The sequence below is a fragment of the Balearica regulorum genome, chromosome 1 (assembly GCF_011004875.1).
Source record: "Balearica regulorum gibbericeps isolate bBalReg1 chromosome 1, bBalReg1.pri, whole genome shotgun sequence".
In the NCBI taxonomy this organism is placed as follows: domain Eukaryota; kingdom Metazoa; phylum Chordata; class Aves; order Gruiformes; family Gruidae; genus Balearica; species Balearica regulorum.
The window spans coordinates 49,422,760-49,438,540 of record NC_046184.1 but is presented as its reverse complement, the minus strand read 5'-3'; the positions used below and the strand labels follow the sequence as shown (position 1 = coordinate 49,438,540).

General features: G+C 36.8%; 1 protein-coding gene across 1 annotated transcript; it reads left to right on the top strand.

The window, feature by feature from the left end:
• Positions 1-1,117: 1,117 nt before the first annotated feature.
• On the top strand, positions 1,118-10,986 carry KERA (keratocan). The gene is made up of 4 exons (XM_075748467.1): positions 1,118-1,281; positions 1,401-1,498; positions 2,796-3,688; positions 9,043-10,986. The coding sequence occupies exons 3-4, from the start codon at positions 2,803-2,805 to the stop codon at positions 9,213-9,215; spliced, it is 1,059 nt and encodes a 352-aa protein (XP_075604582.1). The 5' UTR covers positions 1,118-1,281; positions 1,401-1,498; positions 2,796-2,802; the 3' UTR covers positions 9,216-10,986.
• Positions 10,987-15,781: the final 4,795 nt, after the last annotated feature.

The following is a 15,781-nucleotide window of genomic DNA, read 5'->3' as shown; positions in this document are numbered from 1 at the left end:
CTAACAGAGTGAAACACTCAAGCACTTGTTTTATTTTTAAGCACGTACTTAAGCCATATAAAAATAAACTAGTAATAAGAATGTATTTTTTCCTAAACAAAAAGGAAACATATAGTTTTCAAAACATGTTATGACATGTTTAACATTAGCCTTGCTGAAGTCAGCGGAAGCTGCCATGTGTTGCTTTTTATTGTTATTATTATTATTATTATTATTACTTATCCTTTTGTCTGCTCTTCTTCTAAACTTCTTTTGAGGCATTCTTAGTTGAGAAAGCAAAATATTGAATATTATGAAATAAGTTGTTAGAGATTTTATTGTTAAAATAAATTAGATGAAACTGAATTAAAATAATTATATGACTAAATTTTAAAACTAATATAAACTCATAAAAGGTACCAGGGTATATTTTATGTTTTCAATATATTCATTAGCTTTTTCCTTAAAATACTTATGCCATTGTTCTTTGAACGTGGCTAGTTTTCCTGACATTAAGTTGTTACTTTAAGTTTGGACTAAAAAAGAAAACAAAAATGCTCCAAAATACTTAATGTGAGAAATATGTGTCTATGCCTTGGACAGCAAGTTGGCTGGAAAGAGTTTACTTTAGATCAATGATAAAACAAGATAATTAATTGGTGCCTTCATAATTAAAACCAGACCTCACTGCAGGAGGCACTGGAGAGTATGAAATATATGTAAATATCTCTCTGAACAAAAAGGAAAAGGCATGGTTTAATCTTTAAAGAAATGAAAATACGTTATTAAAAAATTCTTAGCAAATGCTTTTGCTATCTTCTTTTCCTAATCAAGAATAATGTCTTCAAATGGCATGGCAGCATCTGCGTTTGATAAAAATCAAATAAAATATTTCCGTAGAAACAGATGGCACTGTTTTTAATTCTTTGTGGCCAGTTCAGGTATTATGAGAATGAATTATGATGTAAGCGAGCTTTGCGTGTAAAATATCTTCTGGCAAAAAATTTTGAATAAAGGTACATTTTGTGTTACCTGTTTCATCTAGACCAGTTCCTCTCATCTGCTAAAACGTAAAAATCAAATGCCTTCAGCTCTGTGGCTGCTTGATATTAAAGTCACGGTTTCCTGTCTTTTCCTGCCTAGGTGCTGAGGTGCCTTAGTTATTTTAGGGGTTAAAAGCTGTAGCCACTGATGCGTATATATTAGGCTGTATTCATAGAACACGGCTTGTAGCCTGACTCAAGCTATTACAGTCTAACAACAGTGACCAATAGAAACAGAAGAAGATCCAAGAAAGCTGAGGTAAGCCCAAACTCTGAAGCAATGTCAAATTAGAAACAATAGCTAATAAGGTGTGTATGGTAATACATCTGGGAATACTCTAGCATGTACTTCAAGTTTTATATGCTATTAATTCTTAGGAGGACAGGAAGAAAACACAGTGGTTAGCAGCCAAAGGCTGTGAATTTACAGTGATTTCTAACTGGCTTCAGATAGCTCCAGGAACTTAACTAACAAGGTAAATTACTTTACATTTCTCTTTTAAAATGTTATTAAGCTTATGAATATTTACACAGTGAGAAGGTGCCATTTCACTGTGTAAATTAGAGATGTTATTCTTTATATTTTATTTGTCTTTTTTTTGGAATGCTTCCAGATAGCAGTTTCTGAGGCTGGAAGTAACTGCACTTGTTACTGCTAATAACAATGTTGAAAACTATAAAATGACTACATATTGTATGCAGCAACTTAACAGAGCTCTTAACCTTACTGGTTCTGTGAGAGAATTTATTTTTTATTTAAATACTATTTTTGCCAAAACTAACCTCCTATTTTTGACCAGATATTTCAGCTATCAGTCTCTTGCCTCTGCATTGTAAAGTGCTTGCTAATCTTCATCAGAAAGTGAGCAAGATAACAGAGCTTCTGAAGCACTGGTTTTGTGCTACACAAAGATTTCCTTTTGGGATAAATTATCATTGACGATTTTGTTCATAGTTTAATGGTGGAAGGCGCTGAACAAAGCAAATAATTAAGTAGGTAAAACAGATACAAGATGCGTGAGTGTATATGATATAATTTGGTTAGGACTTACATTTTGTGTCATTTAGATCAGGCATTTGTTTTGGTTGTTTGTTTTAGAGAAGTAAATTCATAACTTTGGATATGAGAGAGTGAATGAGGGAGGGGAATGGATTACTCAAACATATTCCCTCCAAGCTTTTTAAGACCATGCCCAACAAACAGCTGTTAAAACACTCTTTGATCTTTCACTTTTCTGTGATGAGAAAAGACCCTGGAAAATCGAAACCAGATGCCATTATAATTTAAGAGAGAGGAAAAACAGAAAAGAGGGTACAATTAATTTTAAAAGGAAGAACGCTGAGTACAATAGTATTTATATCATCATGGTATTTATAGCTTTACTGACGATGGTAAACTATATAAAGTAGTTTATAGCTCTGTACAGGAAAACTTAAACAAATGTATAAGAAGCACTGATTTAATATCAGAAAAATGATCCATGTTTTCAGGTTCTTTGAAGTGACACTTGCATGAACATCCGTTAAACTGGTAGCCACTGTGGAGTCTAACTTGAATCAGGAAAATGTTCTTCAACTATAGCACTGAATTGCTTATACCTCTTATATTACTGTTCAGTTTTTCCTTAACATGCCATAGGTAATACCACAGAGGACAGAATCTGGCTGTTTATAAAGGGGATATTATTTTCTATGTAATACTGCTTTGTTAATCTAGTGTGCTGTTAGAGTTTTCTGTTGAGAGACAGCTAATTGTGTTTCTCCCCTTCCAAGGCAAACAATGACTCTAAAAGTCTATACAAGCCTTTTGCTCTTATTTTTGGTCAATGCTGTGTGGACTCGAACTGTGAGACAAGTTTATGATGAGCTGGATCCTGACCATTGGTCTCACTACACTTTTGAGTGTCCACAAGAGTGCTTTTGTCCTCCTAGTTTCCCCAATGCATTATACTGTGATAACAAAGGACTTAAAGAAATACCTGCAATCCCAGCAAGAATTTGGTACCTCTATCTTCAAAACAATCTAATTGAAACAATTTCGGAGAAACCTTTTGTAAATGCCACTCATCTGAGATGGATAAATCTGAACAAGAATAAGATCACCAACAGTGGAATTGGGAGTGGTGTGCTGAGCAAGCTGAAAAGGCTGCTTTACTTATTCCTTGAAGATAACGAATTGGAAGAGGTGCCTGCCCCGTTACCAGTGGGCCTGGAACAGCTAAGACTGGCTAGGAACAAAATCTCCAGAATCCCAGAAGGAGTCTTCAGCAACTTGGAAAACCTTACTATGTTAGATTTGCACCAGAACAGTTTGTTGGACAGCGCACTTCAAAGTGACACCTTCCAAGGACTCAACAATCTCATGCAACTCAACATAGCAAAAAATTCACTCAAGAAAATGCCTTTAAGCATTCCAGCTAACACGCTGCAGCTGTTTTTGGACAACAACTCCATTGAAGTGATACCAGAAAACTACTTCAGTGCAATACCCAAAGTGACTTTCCTTAGGCTGAACTACAATAAATTATCTGATGACGGTATTCCTCCAAATGGGTTTAATGTTTCATCTATTCTAGATCTACAGCTGTCTCACAACCAGCTCACTAAAATTCCACCAATCAATGCTCATCTCGAGCACCTTCACCTTGATCACAACAGAATCAAAAGTAAGTGTGTATTGTCAGTGTGGGATCCTACCAAGACATAATTATTTTAAAATGTCTACTTAACTACCCAAAATGCTCTTTGAAATAAAGAGATTAAAAATGTGCTGTAGATTATAGGGAGATGAGCAAGAGGACCTCCCACAGGCCAGTTCTCAAGTCAGGTCTAAAATATGACAACCAAATATGCGCATGGAAGTAATACCACATGTGAAAAATTTTCATATGCATACAGAAAAAACACATTGCAAGCAGATCAGAAATATGAGTGGATTAAGGAGAATTTGTGCATTCACATTTTGCTATATACATGCCAGTAACCATTCTGTGGGAACAAATTCAGTTTTCCCCAGAAAGGTTAGGCGTAAATAAGCAAGAAAGAACAATAAAAAAGTAGGTGCAACAAGTTAGGATATTCAATCCACGTCTGTACGACTGCTAGATTTTCAAAGTTCCAGAGCACCTTAGGGACTTCACTAAACTAAAAGAATTGCTGTGTGCTCAGTTCTTCTGACTATCTCTCTGCCCGCCTAAATTATGTAGGAGGAGCATAAGGTGAGGCACCCTTAAAACAGACTAAAACGTTGGCTGTAGTCAACACAATGTATTTTAAATATGACTAATTAGACTGGATATTGAATATTTCAGGCTTGAAAATCCTCCCCATCTTTTCTTTACTGTGCACAAAATGCTGACACTTGGGTTTAGTCTTCATGAAATATCTTTTCACTGACTTTACAGAATCTTTGTCCTACTAAGGTTTATCTCCTCAAATGTCTTCTAACATTTTTCACTTTGTATAAATGAGACAATGTTTTTTACCCAAGGCAACAGAAGTCTGTTCTCATGTCATAGTTCTGCTTCTAGCACTGCTTCCAGATTGATTCAGATACAGCGGGGATGCGGTGGTTAGGGACACTGGGTAAAGTATCTGCTCAGTAAGTCCTACAGACCTTAAATCCTTTGTTTCATGCCAAAAGCCAAAATCAAAGTGATGACTTTCTATTTATCACTGCACAGAAGGTAACCAAGTCTCAACATTTGTCTTCCTATCATGGTGATTTAATTGAATAAATGGTTCCTTACTCCTGTTTTGTGTCTCTGTAGTTCACAAATATAATAAAAATAATGGTTTGGCTTCTTTATGAAACAAGGACATATTAAAGGAAGGTAGCTGTTAATAATTTAGGTTAATTCACTACATTTTGCAAAACAAATCTATGAAACCTTGTAAAAAAAAATCAATTTTGTACAACTGGTGCATATTTAAGTGGCCTGTGAGAACTCTAACAGATAATTAGAGTCAGGGCTTATGACATATGCTGTTACTGAACATATTTCATTGCCCCTTGGTTACAAAGGGATTTATTTTAATTGCTTCACTGCAGGACCTCAGGTGCAGACTTTATCTCCTGTCAATTTAAATGGACACTAAACTGAAGCCAATGGAATGTAACCTGTCCAGTTTAAGAAGTGTTTTGTGTCTAGGTAGTATTTAAAGAACTGCCAAATTATCTTCCTTTCCTAAATAAGTTTAAGGAAGGTTAAAACCATGAAAATCATCCTGTGTAGTATGTGCAAATTCAGATCCTACTTTTCAATGACACATGGCCTAAATCACAATAGTTGTACACAAGCCTTATACTCCTTAATGCCTTTACCATTTTTCAAAATTCATTACTAACTTAAGCAAAATTCTGCTTTTAATTAAAAAAAATAAATTATTCTTAGAAACTACATATAAAGTAGGCAAAAATATTTAAAAAGGCAACCTAACACCTTAAATGAAATGCAGGTATTATGTAAGGCACATTTTACCACATAGCATAAGTGTTCAAGAGGTAAGGGATAACAACATAGTCTTCATGAGACACTGCTCTAATAGACAATATCTCAAAGGGCCTTTAGGATCTCAAATAAGGAATGTAATTCCATCAGGCAGGAGTAATAAGATGTGGCATTAATTCTGCAGAGTGTTTTTGTCTTCTTAAACCCAGGAAGTTGATGATCAGTCATTACTTTAAGATAAACTATGTAAAACATTTGAAAACAAAATAACTGTAAAAGCCTGGATCTGGTTTCTTCACAAGAGTCCTCCTAAAAGTTTACTTTTACATGTGCAGTACAAGCCCTTTTTATGATATTAATTCCCAGATACCCCCGCACACCTGCCATTGCTGCTTTATTTTCTCTTGGTCGTTCGTAGTTACGTTGCTGGCATTGCAAGAGCTGACATCAAAATTTCTGTGTAGATACTATTTGCCTACTTTGTATTGTATGTTATTGTATAACATCAGTTCTTCATATAATTCCAAGACCTTATTTCTCCAGAGACCATTTATGAAGATATAAGGCAATACCCTGAAGCCCAGTGGAGTCAATGATAGCCTCATCATTGGTCTCAGTGGAACCAGGATTTCTCCTGTGGTCCTTTCCCCAAGGATCTCAATGCACAGATGAAAAAAAGTACTTCAAAGTTGGAAGCAAAATCAACATAAAACCAAAACTAATTATGGCTACAACAGATACACACGACACTTGTTCCATGGCATTTTAGAACACACATATTTACATATTTATTTATGAGATACACATGTGAGGCTCTGGGGAGATGTCAAGTGACAGAAAGGGGAGCAGTAGAGGAAGCAAAAAGAGAAGGCATGAAATTATGACGCAGTGAGTGAGCAAGGGTAAGCAGGTGGTATTACAGTGCTATCAAAGGAGTGGTAAAAGGGAGTGAACAGTAAGTTCCCCTCGAGGAACACCAGGAAATTGGAATATCTCCTCTGACCTAATGTTATTCCACGTGTAGTGAAAGGGAGAAGTCCTTGGGCCAAGTGGCAATGCCAGTCTGTCAGAATCCATTATAAGATACTTGGAAAGAAATGGTTGAAGTTACACATCCTGACTTATTGTCAGACGTCTGCACTATAGCTGGAGCTGACTTCTTTGCTGAAGAGCCCAGAAAGGTGCAGATTTCCAGGTTGATGCATGGCTGCTGCCATTAAATGTTACATGAAAAGGAGAAAGGGAGTTCAACTATTCAAGTTGGACTACAGTGAGTGCAACTAAAGGTTACAATAATAGAACAGAAATACTCTCACAGTCGTATATGTCAGAACTCATCTATCTTCTAGATCAACTTACTTTCTGAATGTTTCTAAATTATGAGTTTTACTGGAAAAAAACCCAGGATCTTCTGCGATTTTTCAGACATACAGTATTAGCCACAAATGAGAACCTCTTCTGCAGTTTTTCCCTTCAGCAGCTCCAGAGTCTCATTTTTAAATACTATACCACTTAACAGTACTGTTGACAGGTGGAATTTATCCGATTTGAATTAACCATCCAAGTTTTTGTATCTAGTTTGGGTTAGTCATATAGACCACCTACTCGATTCATGGAGAGAGACACAATTGCAGAGGGATAATCATGCCATTTTAAGGACCTGTGAATCACCTTTTGGAAGTGTTCATCTACCTCCAAAGTTTATAAACAGAGTGTAAATGATTTACTTAGACTGACACTTATCCTCTACACAGATAATTTTAGGTGGGGTGAATTGCCCTGTTCCTCCTGCTTAAGCAAAATTCAGCAATATACCCATGAACAGAATAGCAAGAGAAGAGGAGAGACGCTTTTACTCCTCTGATAGTTTGGGTATTAGTGTTTATTGTTCATGGGAAGAGAAAAATAAAAAACCCCAAACAAACCACTCCATACCACACATCATCAGGAAACAACCTCTTCGTAGGTGGCCTGTGGTTAGATAACTGCTGTTTCACTTTAAGGTTGGAGTAATTAACCCAGTGAAAACTAGTGCAGGGGGATAGTTTCTAGGTCAGAGAACACAAAGATTTAGAACACACTTGAAGCCATCTTGTCTCCTAAGGACAGTAACGCTAACCTGAAAAGGCAGATATTTTCTACTACATAGTGTTAATTCACTTGTAAAACTTTTAACAACTGCCTCACTCCCAAGCTTCCTGCTTTGTAGCTTCACACATAAAAATTAGTTGCAGCTTGTTTCTTCCAAGAATATCAAATGTTTTATAAACATTAATTAAATTTCACAACATAGGCAAAGACATTTTGATGTCATGGGTATGATAAAAGTTTTAGGCCGTGGCCAACTGTATGTATTTATCTAGTTTCCATGACAAGGATAAAGTTCATTTCCAAGATGTTGCAAACATCTGGGCAGTTTTTCAAAATGGGGTGTGGCTTTTTTTCCTTTTTGGGGAAAAAAAAAATCATCATGACATTTAACCAATTTTTGGGATTGTAATTAAAAGATATGTGAATATTATCATTGCTAAATGTAAGGAGAGAAAAAAAAAATGGTAGAAATCTTTTCTATTCCTATTTCTGGGCCGCTAAAAAAACCTGTGCTCAAAAACAATGTGTTACACACATTCTCCATTCAACCACTTTTTGCCAGTGGTCTGGGGACAAGAAGATCCTCAAGCAGTCAGATCAATCACCAAACACCATAATTTGGTCAAAGGAATTTGACATCTTCAATAAACAAACACCACTTCAGTGTTTTCTAGAATAAGGCCATTTTGAGGCTGAAATAGGGCAGCGACAGCCTCGCTATTCAACAACTGAAGACAAAATATGAAAAGCACGTTAGCCAAGTGACAGTGCAGAGGTAACTTAGAGGAGACAATGTAAAGAACCCAACCTATTCAACTCTTATGAAAATGGGTAATGATTAAAGCCATAGTTTCAAATTTTATTTGAACTGTAACAAGCTATGTGTGATTGATAAAGAATTTTAAGAGCTAGTTTGCTTTCAGATTAGGAAGAAAAATATCCCATTGCACCAGTTATATTCTTGCAATTAAAACCAACTATACAGAAGAAGTTGAGAGAACAAGAAAGTACAGATGTTAAAAGTTACAGACACTATATGAAAAGCTCCTCTGATTTAATACTGTTATCATTTTGAATGCACAATCTTCATTGGGGAATATTAGCAGGTAAATTAATGTACTGTCATTGCAGTAAGATGTTCAAAATCCCTCAAGATTAACCTTGTTCTGTGCTTTCTGTGGGCAGAGAGCTATTTCTCAATTAATAGTTACCCAGTAGTTGTCTAAATTAGTTTCTTCTCTGTCCAAGATAAAATTATGCATTTAATGGCCTTTATTCATAATTGCAGCACATTAAATATGTACTTGATCAAAAAAGCTACTAATTGTTAATTTGGCATTTTCCAACTCTGATAGGAGCAAATGTCTCCCATATGAATATTAGTGGAAGCCTGTTTTAATTTTTTTTTTTTTAAATGAATTTTATCTTCATGAACTTTTCCCATGGAAATTACCTAATGTGTTGATCTACATTCTCAGGTGTCAATGGCACTCAAATATGCCCAGTCTCAATTTCTGTAGCAGAAGACCATGGGTTTTATGGCAACATCCCTCGCCTCCGATACCTTCGCCTGGATGGAAATGAAATTCAACCTCCAATCCCATTGGACATCATGATATGTTTCCGCCTACTTCAAGCTGTTATCATATAAAGATATTGCAGTGTCATTTGTGTGCTGTGTGAATGCTAAGATACAAGTTTTGCTGGAATGAAACTTGTTCTAACTCATAAATCAAGAAGTAACAGCTTTATTTTTTCTTTGCTTGCATCTTTTCTATGTCTGAAAAGATTGTTCTTCTTTCAGAAGAGATTTTGGATGGACGTGAAACATGTGCTTAACACTTTACCTAAGAATTCCTAATGCGAATATATTGAAAATCTTCTGTGTAAGATCCGAAATATTGCAACGCAAATTCTTGTCTACTCCATCTTTCTTGTCAAATTGTACAATGTATATCCTGTTAACATCATTGCTATAGAAAAATTATATTTCCTTATTTTGTTACATAGAAACTAACACAATGAATTTGGATGCACTTGGCTAATATATGTACTAGAAAAATCATGAGTTGCATGACTACTAGTTATCAGAACTGCCACTGTCTTTTTTAAGATAGTGAATAATGGTGAACAACCACTTAACATGTAAATAACTCATAAATCACTCTCATCCTTTGAAGACTCATACTTTTAAAGCATGAAGTCTACGAGGCTCAGAGTCCAAAGCAATATACTGAATATGTATTGTTGTATGGATTCATACAGTGTATGATTTCAGACTTGGAATACACTGATCCAACTCAAATCCAGGGACAAGGGAAAATGAGACGAAATCTTGGTCTACCAAAGTGCCAGATTTCTGCTGTTTCATTCTGCAGTACTCCATCTCTAGTTTTGACACCATTTCCTTTTGTAGCTTTGAGATAGTCACTGAATATTTGGTTTATTTTAATTTCCACTGAGATAAAACCAAGAACAGTAATGATTACATATTGCACAGACAAAGTACTTCACAAAAATTGGAATGGCTAGTTAATATAATGGTAATAAAGAGAAAATTAAAAAATTAAAAAATACATCCCCTCCCAATTATGTACTGAACTAGCCAAATATTTGCTTAAGAATTGCATCAGTTCAAGCAAATACAATCAACTCAGAACAGTGTGTAGCTATCTGCTGACTTGTATACTCGCACATAGTAACACTGGATTTTAGAGAAGTCCAGGTATTTGGAATGCAGCACAATCCCAATTCACTAACAAGGGAGATATCAGTTGGTGTCTTTTTGTGATTTTTTTTTTTTTTTAAATAAGATAACATTGGGATTTAAATACACAACTTCAATATCAGAGTCAACCATTCACTGGGAGAATATGATATTTTTATTTCTGATAGCCAGCACAGCAGATTATCCATCAGTCATATTATTTTAGTCTCCTTGTATTTGTAGATAGAAGCAATTAGTTGCTCTTTGATAGCTTGCATCTATTTCTAATATTTTAAGATTGGCCTCAGTAATAAGCATTTAAAGACTACGCATGTGGTTTAATTTTTTCTTTGAAGATGAAGCATTTTCTTAAAAGTAGATTTTTAAAAGGGTTAAGAACTGCAATTTCTAACAGTCAATTTCTTTTTATCAGAAAATCAGGTCTTATTCTGCTCTGGTGCACTTGTGGAAATAACCCAGTAGAGAAACCCAGCATAAAAATAACCCACTCAGAAATCCTATCACAAAAACATTTATTTTTGCAGTTCTTTTTTACGTGATTGCTGAGAAACTCCTGCCCTTCTAACAAAATATTTTCTGTACCTCTCTGTTCACCCTATATGAAAAAATACAGATTTAAAATATCTCTACAATATGTATGCATGTTTACCTATGTTCTTCAATCAATAATAGCATAGTAATTTATTTTTTTGAAAAAAAAAGTGACAATACTAATTAAATTATAACAGTAATTATGTGCTTGTCCTTGGAAATTAATTTCTACTTTAAACAAAGAACAAATATACATACTGCAAAGTGAATATTCACAGGCATATATGCATATTATTAACATTATTTGCAGTTCTAACTGATCATACAGCAAAGCATCTTGAAGTTTCAGCCAAAAATTATGACCCTTTAGGCACTATATACATATTACAACAGGAAAGACTAATCCTTCCCCAAAGAGATGTCAAACTTACATGTGAGAAGGGATGATATGTAAAATGATATAGGAACAATGGAACATCAGGGTAGTCAATTTTCTTGATAGTGGCATTATGTGATGAAATCAGGGGCACATAATCTGATGAAATCACTTTTAGCAGTTATTTTCCACCAGTTAGCCTGATTTTAATGGATTTTTCCAATCCACTGTAGGGTGGAAAGCCTTATAAAGTAATTCTTCAAAGGTCAGTACAATCTTATGGAACAATCTTTGGACACACGAGATTGATGCTCAAGACTTGTCCCTGTCAAATCCCAGTTAATCTGAGTAAAGACAAAAATTCATGATACATCCTTGGACAAACTTTTATTGGGCTGAGGAGCTGCTGCTGCCAAGTTCTCTGTGTTCTACACCTTTGATGCAACCCTCTGACTCCACATCTGGGAACTATTTAATAAAGAGAAAATCCTAAGTATCCTCATTTAGGCTAATTTGTCCCATCTTGATTCCCTCTCCCAGAACCAGCAGTATGAAGCAGGATGAAAAATAGTTATGTTACTGCAGTGATCTTCACAAGATAAATCAACCCTGGTTGGGGTTTGAGCTGCTTTACTGCATGCATGTCTCTATGTGCAACAGTCTTAATGTTCTTAAACGTTCTGGGAAAGTTGGTGAAATTTCCCCTCAGATTACAATAGCAGGCCTAAATTGTATTATTGTGTGGAACTCAACAATGTAGGCTTTTGGCCACATCTCATTCAATCCATTTGTTATGCCGGAAGACTATAAAGGAAAAAGTAAAACATGATGTCCTTTTCCCTATGAAGAGGGTCCCTAAAACAATGTAAAAAGTATCACTGTGCTTGAAAGTCTGATGTTAATTCTTCCTAATCCAAGATTGGTCTAAGACTCCCCACTGATATTTCCTGGTTCAGAAAAAAATTGCATTCTCTTCCACTGCAAGGAGGGAGGAACAGACCTCTCAGCTGTCCTGTCTGAACCCACAGCTGCCTTCACAAAGTCGACATTTGTTTCATTTAATTGTCAGAGCACATCACAAACAGTTTTGAATGGAATATCACGTGCAGAAGCAAAGACATTTACAAGTATGAGCAGTTGAGAACAAAGCAGGTCACCTTAAGCACACTGCAGTTGCGGTCAATCGCTAACGAAACCACAAACACATAGTGCTTTGCCAGAAATGCATATTACGTAGGAGTTAATTTTGAAATTATGGTTGTTAACACACATGTGCTATCACCTCAGCCCAGGGTACAGACAGTTGCTCTGTAAAGAAAAGAATTAAAGCAAAGTGAGAGTCTCGAGAACTGAGAAATACCCAGACGTTTCTGACACGTCTGCCAGCTTGATTGGAGGCTGGATGCTGGATCTATCAAAAGACTTTGTGGTTTTATAATGCAGCGGCTCTGCAGGAAGAAAAGTACTTTAGAGATACAGCCATATGCATGAATCTCCCTGCTCCTTACTCTTCTCCAGCATTTTCTGTTTCTTTCTCAGCATTTCAAACAGTTTGCTACCACTTTCTTCTTCAACATTTTTAATAAAAACACCACCACAACAATCATCTGCAGAGATGCCAGAGACCACAGCAGCTTGTATGACACTAAAAGGAAGAAGCACAAAGTGGTAAAAATTTGGAAGACAACTAGAAAGCCAATTTGCATGTTTGTAATTGGTAACTCCAACACATATCCTGTGTCACTGAGGGGATTTTCATTCACCCTTGCTGCACCCAAATGGTTTCTAATGTTTGCCACAAATACTTGCTGTCATTTTTGCAGCCTATAAAAACTGTTTGCTCATATTATATCACAGATAGTTTTGCTATCTATCTGGAATCAGATTACTGTAACACCTAAACTACTGTGTTGGTTGTTGAACAGCTAATATCCCACTTCTGCTGCGTGGCAGAGAATCTTTGGCACTGTTGAAGTCAGTGAGCAAACATCCTCCTCTTGAGTCTGCTCCATAATTGCATGCCTCCCTGCCCCCCCCAGAATTGCTTACCCATTTAAACATAAGGGGTAGCTCTACGAGGCACCACGCTGTCTGTGTAATGATACTCAGGAGTAGTACTAACCACTTCAGGTCAGGCACGTGCAACATGCATCATTTGCATCATGGTCTGCCGTAGCTAATTTACCTTCTTCCCCATTAGTAGATGTAATATTGCTTCTGAGTCCTATGCTTGCTCTGTCAGTGCTAGTTTAAACAAATCTATACTATAAGGAATTTGAAACCTTTCCCAATACAGTTGTTTCTTACACCCCCTGCACTGTTGCCAACAGCCTGGGTGTTCTTACCGGTTTTGTCTTGGTTCTGTGGCATATGCATTTGATCAACCTATCTGCCTATCAGCTTGATTCAGTTTTGTTTCCTCAGTGGTTTTTTTTTTTAGCTTAATCATGTTCGTGCATGCTGCGCTAATGGCTGTTCTGATTTCCTCTGTTTCCTGGCAGTTGAGCCGCATCAGGGTTTCTCTAGGAGAAGCGCTGTCCTGACTGCCGCACACGTACCGCAGCAGCACAGCGTGCCGCGTTGCTCGCAGCATTCGCACCTCCTCCTACGCACGTGCAAGGACTCAGGCTGATGCTGTCGTGTCGATAGGGTACATCTGGAAATCTCTTTTCCAAGGCTTCCTCTCCCTGCCCCCAGTCTTTTTGTAGGAAAAATAGTGAAGAAACTGGAATCACATCTTCCACAAACAAAAGCTGTTCCTAATTAGGGGCTGTGGCAATGAAAGTTACATGTGGAATCAGCAGATCTCAGTGAAGCTAGGCTTTTTCAATAAATCAGTTATTCCTTAAACTGCTCTATCACAGTTTTTATGAATTATTAGTGACTTCAGAAACAATATGCCAATAGTTTCAGCCACGGGAAAGAAAAAAAAATTAGAACAGTGCTTCTTATTTAATAATTCTGTTGCTAAGACATCCATGTAGCGTGATATGCCCTTCTCCAGGTAATGAAACCCCGGAATTTGTCTGAAATCATATTTCTACTACTAAAAAGCCTATTTCAAGGATGGTAATCTCCTTGTGATTCTCCGCTTTGTTTCAGGACTTGAAACCATCACCAATTCTCTATCCTGTCAGTAAGGATAGCCTTCATGATAGGATCTAGGCTCAAATAGTTGTCTGAATCAGAAGCAGAGTATCGATTTTTTTCTCTGAGGAGGCTGTTTTGAGCACCAGACTAGAGGTTCACTCCGTTTTGTGAACTCTAAGATTTTTTTCTTTTAGTGATTGGAAATGCTTCAAATGAAAAGACTGATAGCAACCCTTCTCAACACTGCTTAGCAGAAGAATAGACAGGAGTTACACCTAAAATGTCTTCTCTGAGAAAGCTGCCAGGCACAGGGCCCTCAAATTCCCTGCATCTGAATTACTGGCCAAATGGGGAAGTGAAAGATGCTGGTGATGATTTTCTCCGAAGGCCATGGTGGTTTGGATGCTTTAAAAAAGTAGTCAATTATGTGTTTGTTTTGGTTTGATGTAAGTTCTTTAACATTCAATTTAAAACACAACATATAAACATGGTGTGAGGTTTATTTTTCATTTCAATATGAAGATGAAAATATTTAATTCTTAGGCAAATAAACATAAATATTTTTATAGTGGTCTGACCATCAAACAAATAGAAAAGCCAATTTTCTCTTGTCGAGCCAAGATTTCCAAGCTTTTCTTTTTTTCCTCCGTTGGTTGGTTGTTTTTTTTTTTTAACATTTGCATTCTGTCTGGGATCACGTAACAGACTTATCAGGTATTGAAGAACACTGAGAATGATTTCAGCTTCAATGTTATGCATGCTTTTTATTCTCCTCAAAGTGTTAATCAGACTTACGCCTGTATTTTCCTACTTTTGCTACCTCTGCACACAGGCCCCCTTTTTTGTGCTGTTTCAATCACAATTGTCAATGTTTGTGCAAGATGCCTGTGGAGGAAATACAGTGCTCCCAGGGATTCAAGCCTTTCTGTGGTGCCTGCTTTTCTCATATTTAGACACCCACTGCCTACATCCTGAAGTTCTCATGGGGCTTATTCCTGGTGGTTTAATACTACCTTGATACTGGGATTTTTCCCAATGTTGGTACTGTGAAGGATGGAGCAGGATAAGTCCCATTGTTGCTGGGCTGCTTCTAACGTGGGCCACCCAGGCTGATGGAGGAAGGACAAGCTGTGGGCCTTGTGTCTGAGGAGCTGAAGCAGGTGACCAGCAGCTGAGGTTTATCAAGAGGTTAAATTGAGTGGTAGCAATCAAGCCAAGAAAGGGTTTCAACAGCTAAATGAAGGCTATTTTATCACAAACATGCAGAGCAGAAAATCATCCAGTGCAAGTCAGATGGTCATAAAGATGGGGCAAACTGTCAGACTTACAACTACGTGCAAATACTTGTATGAGTGAGAAACACAGAGAGAGGCAACAATTAGCTCTGTCGGGCTGAGGATCAACCCCATTTTTTTGATTTGTTTCAAACCTGGAGGATCCTAATACTGACTGAAGTCCAAAAGCCCACCTGATGCATTCTGCTTGGCACATT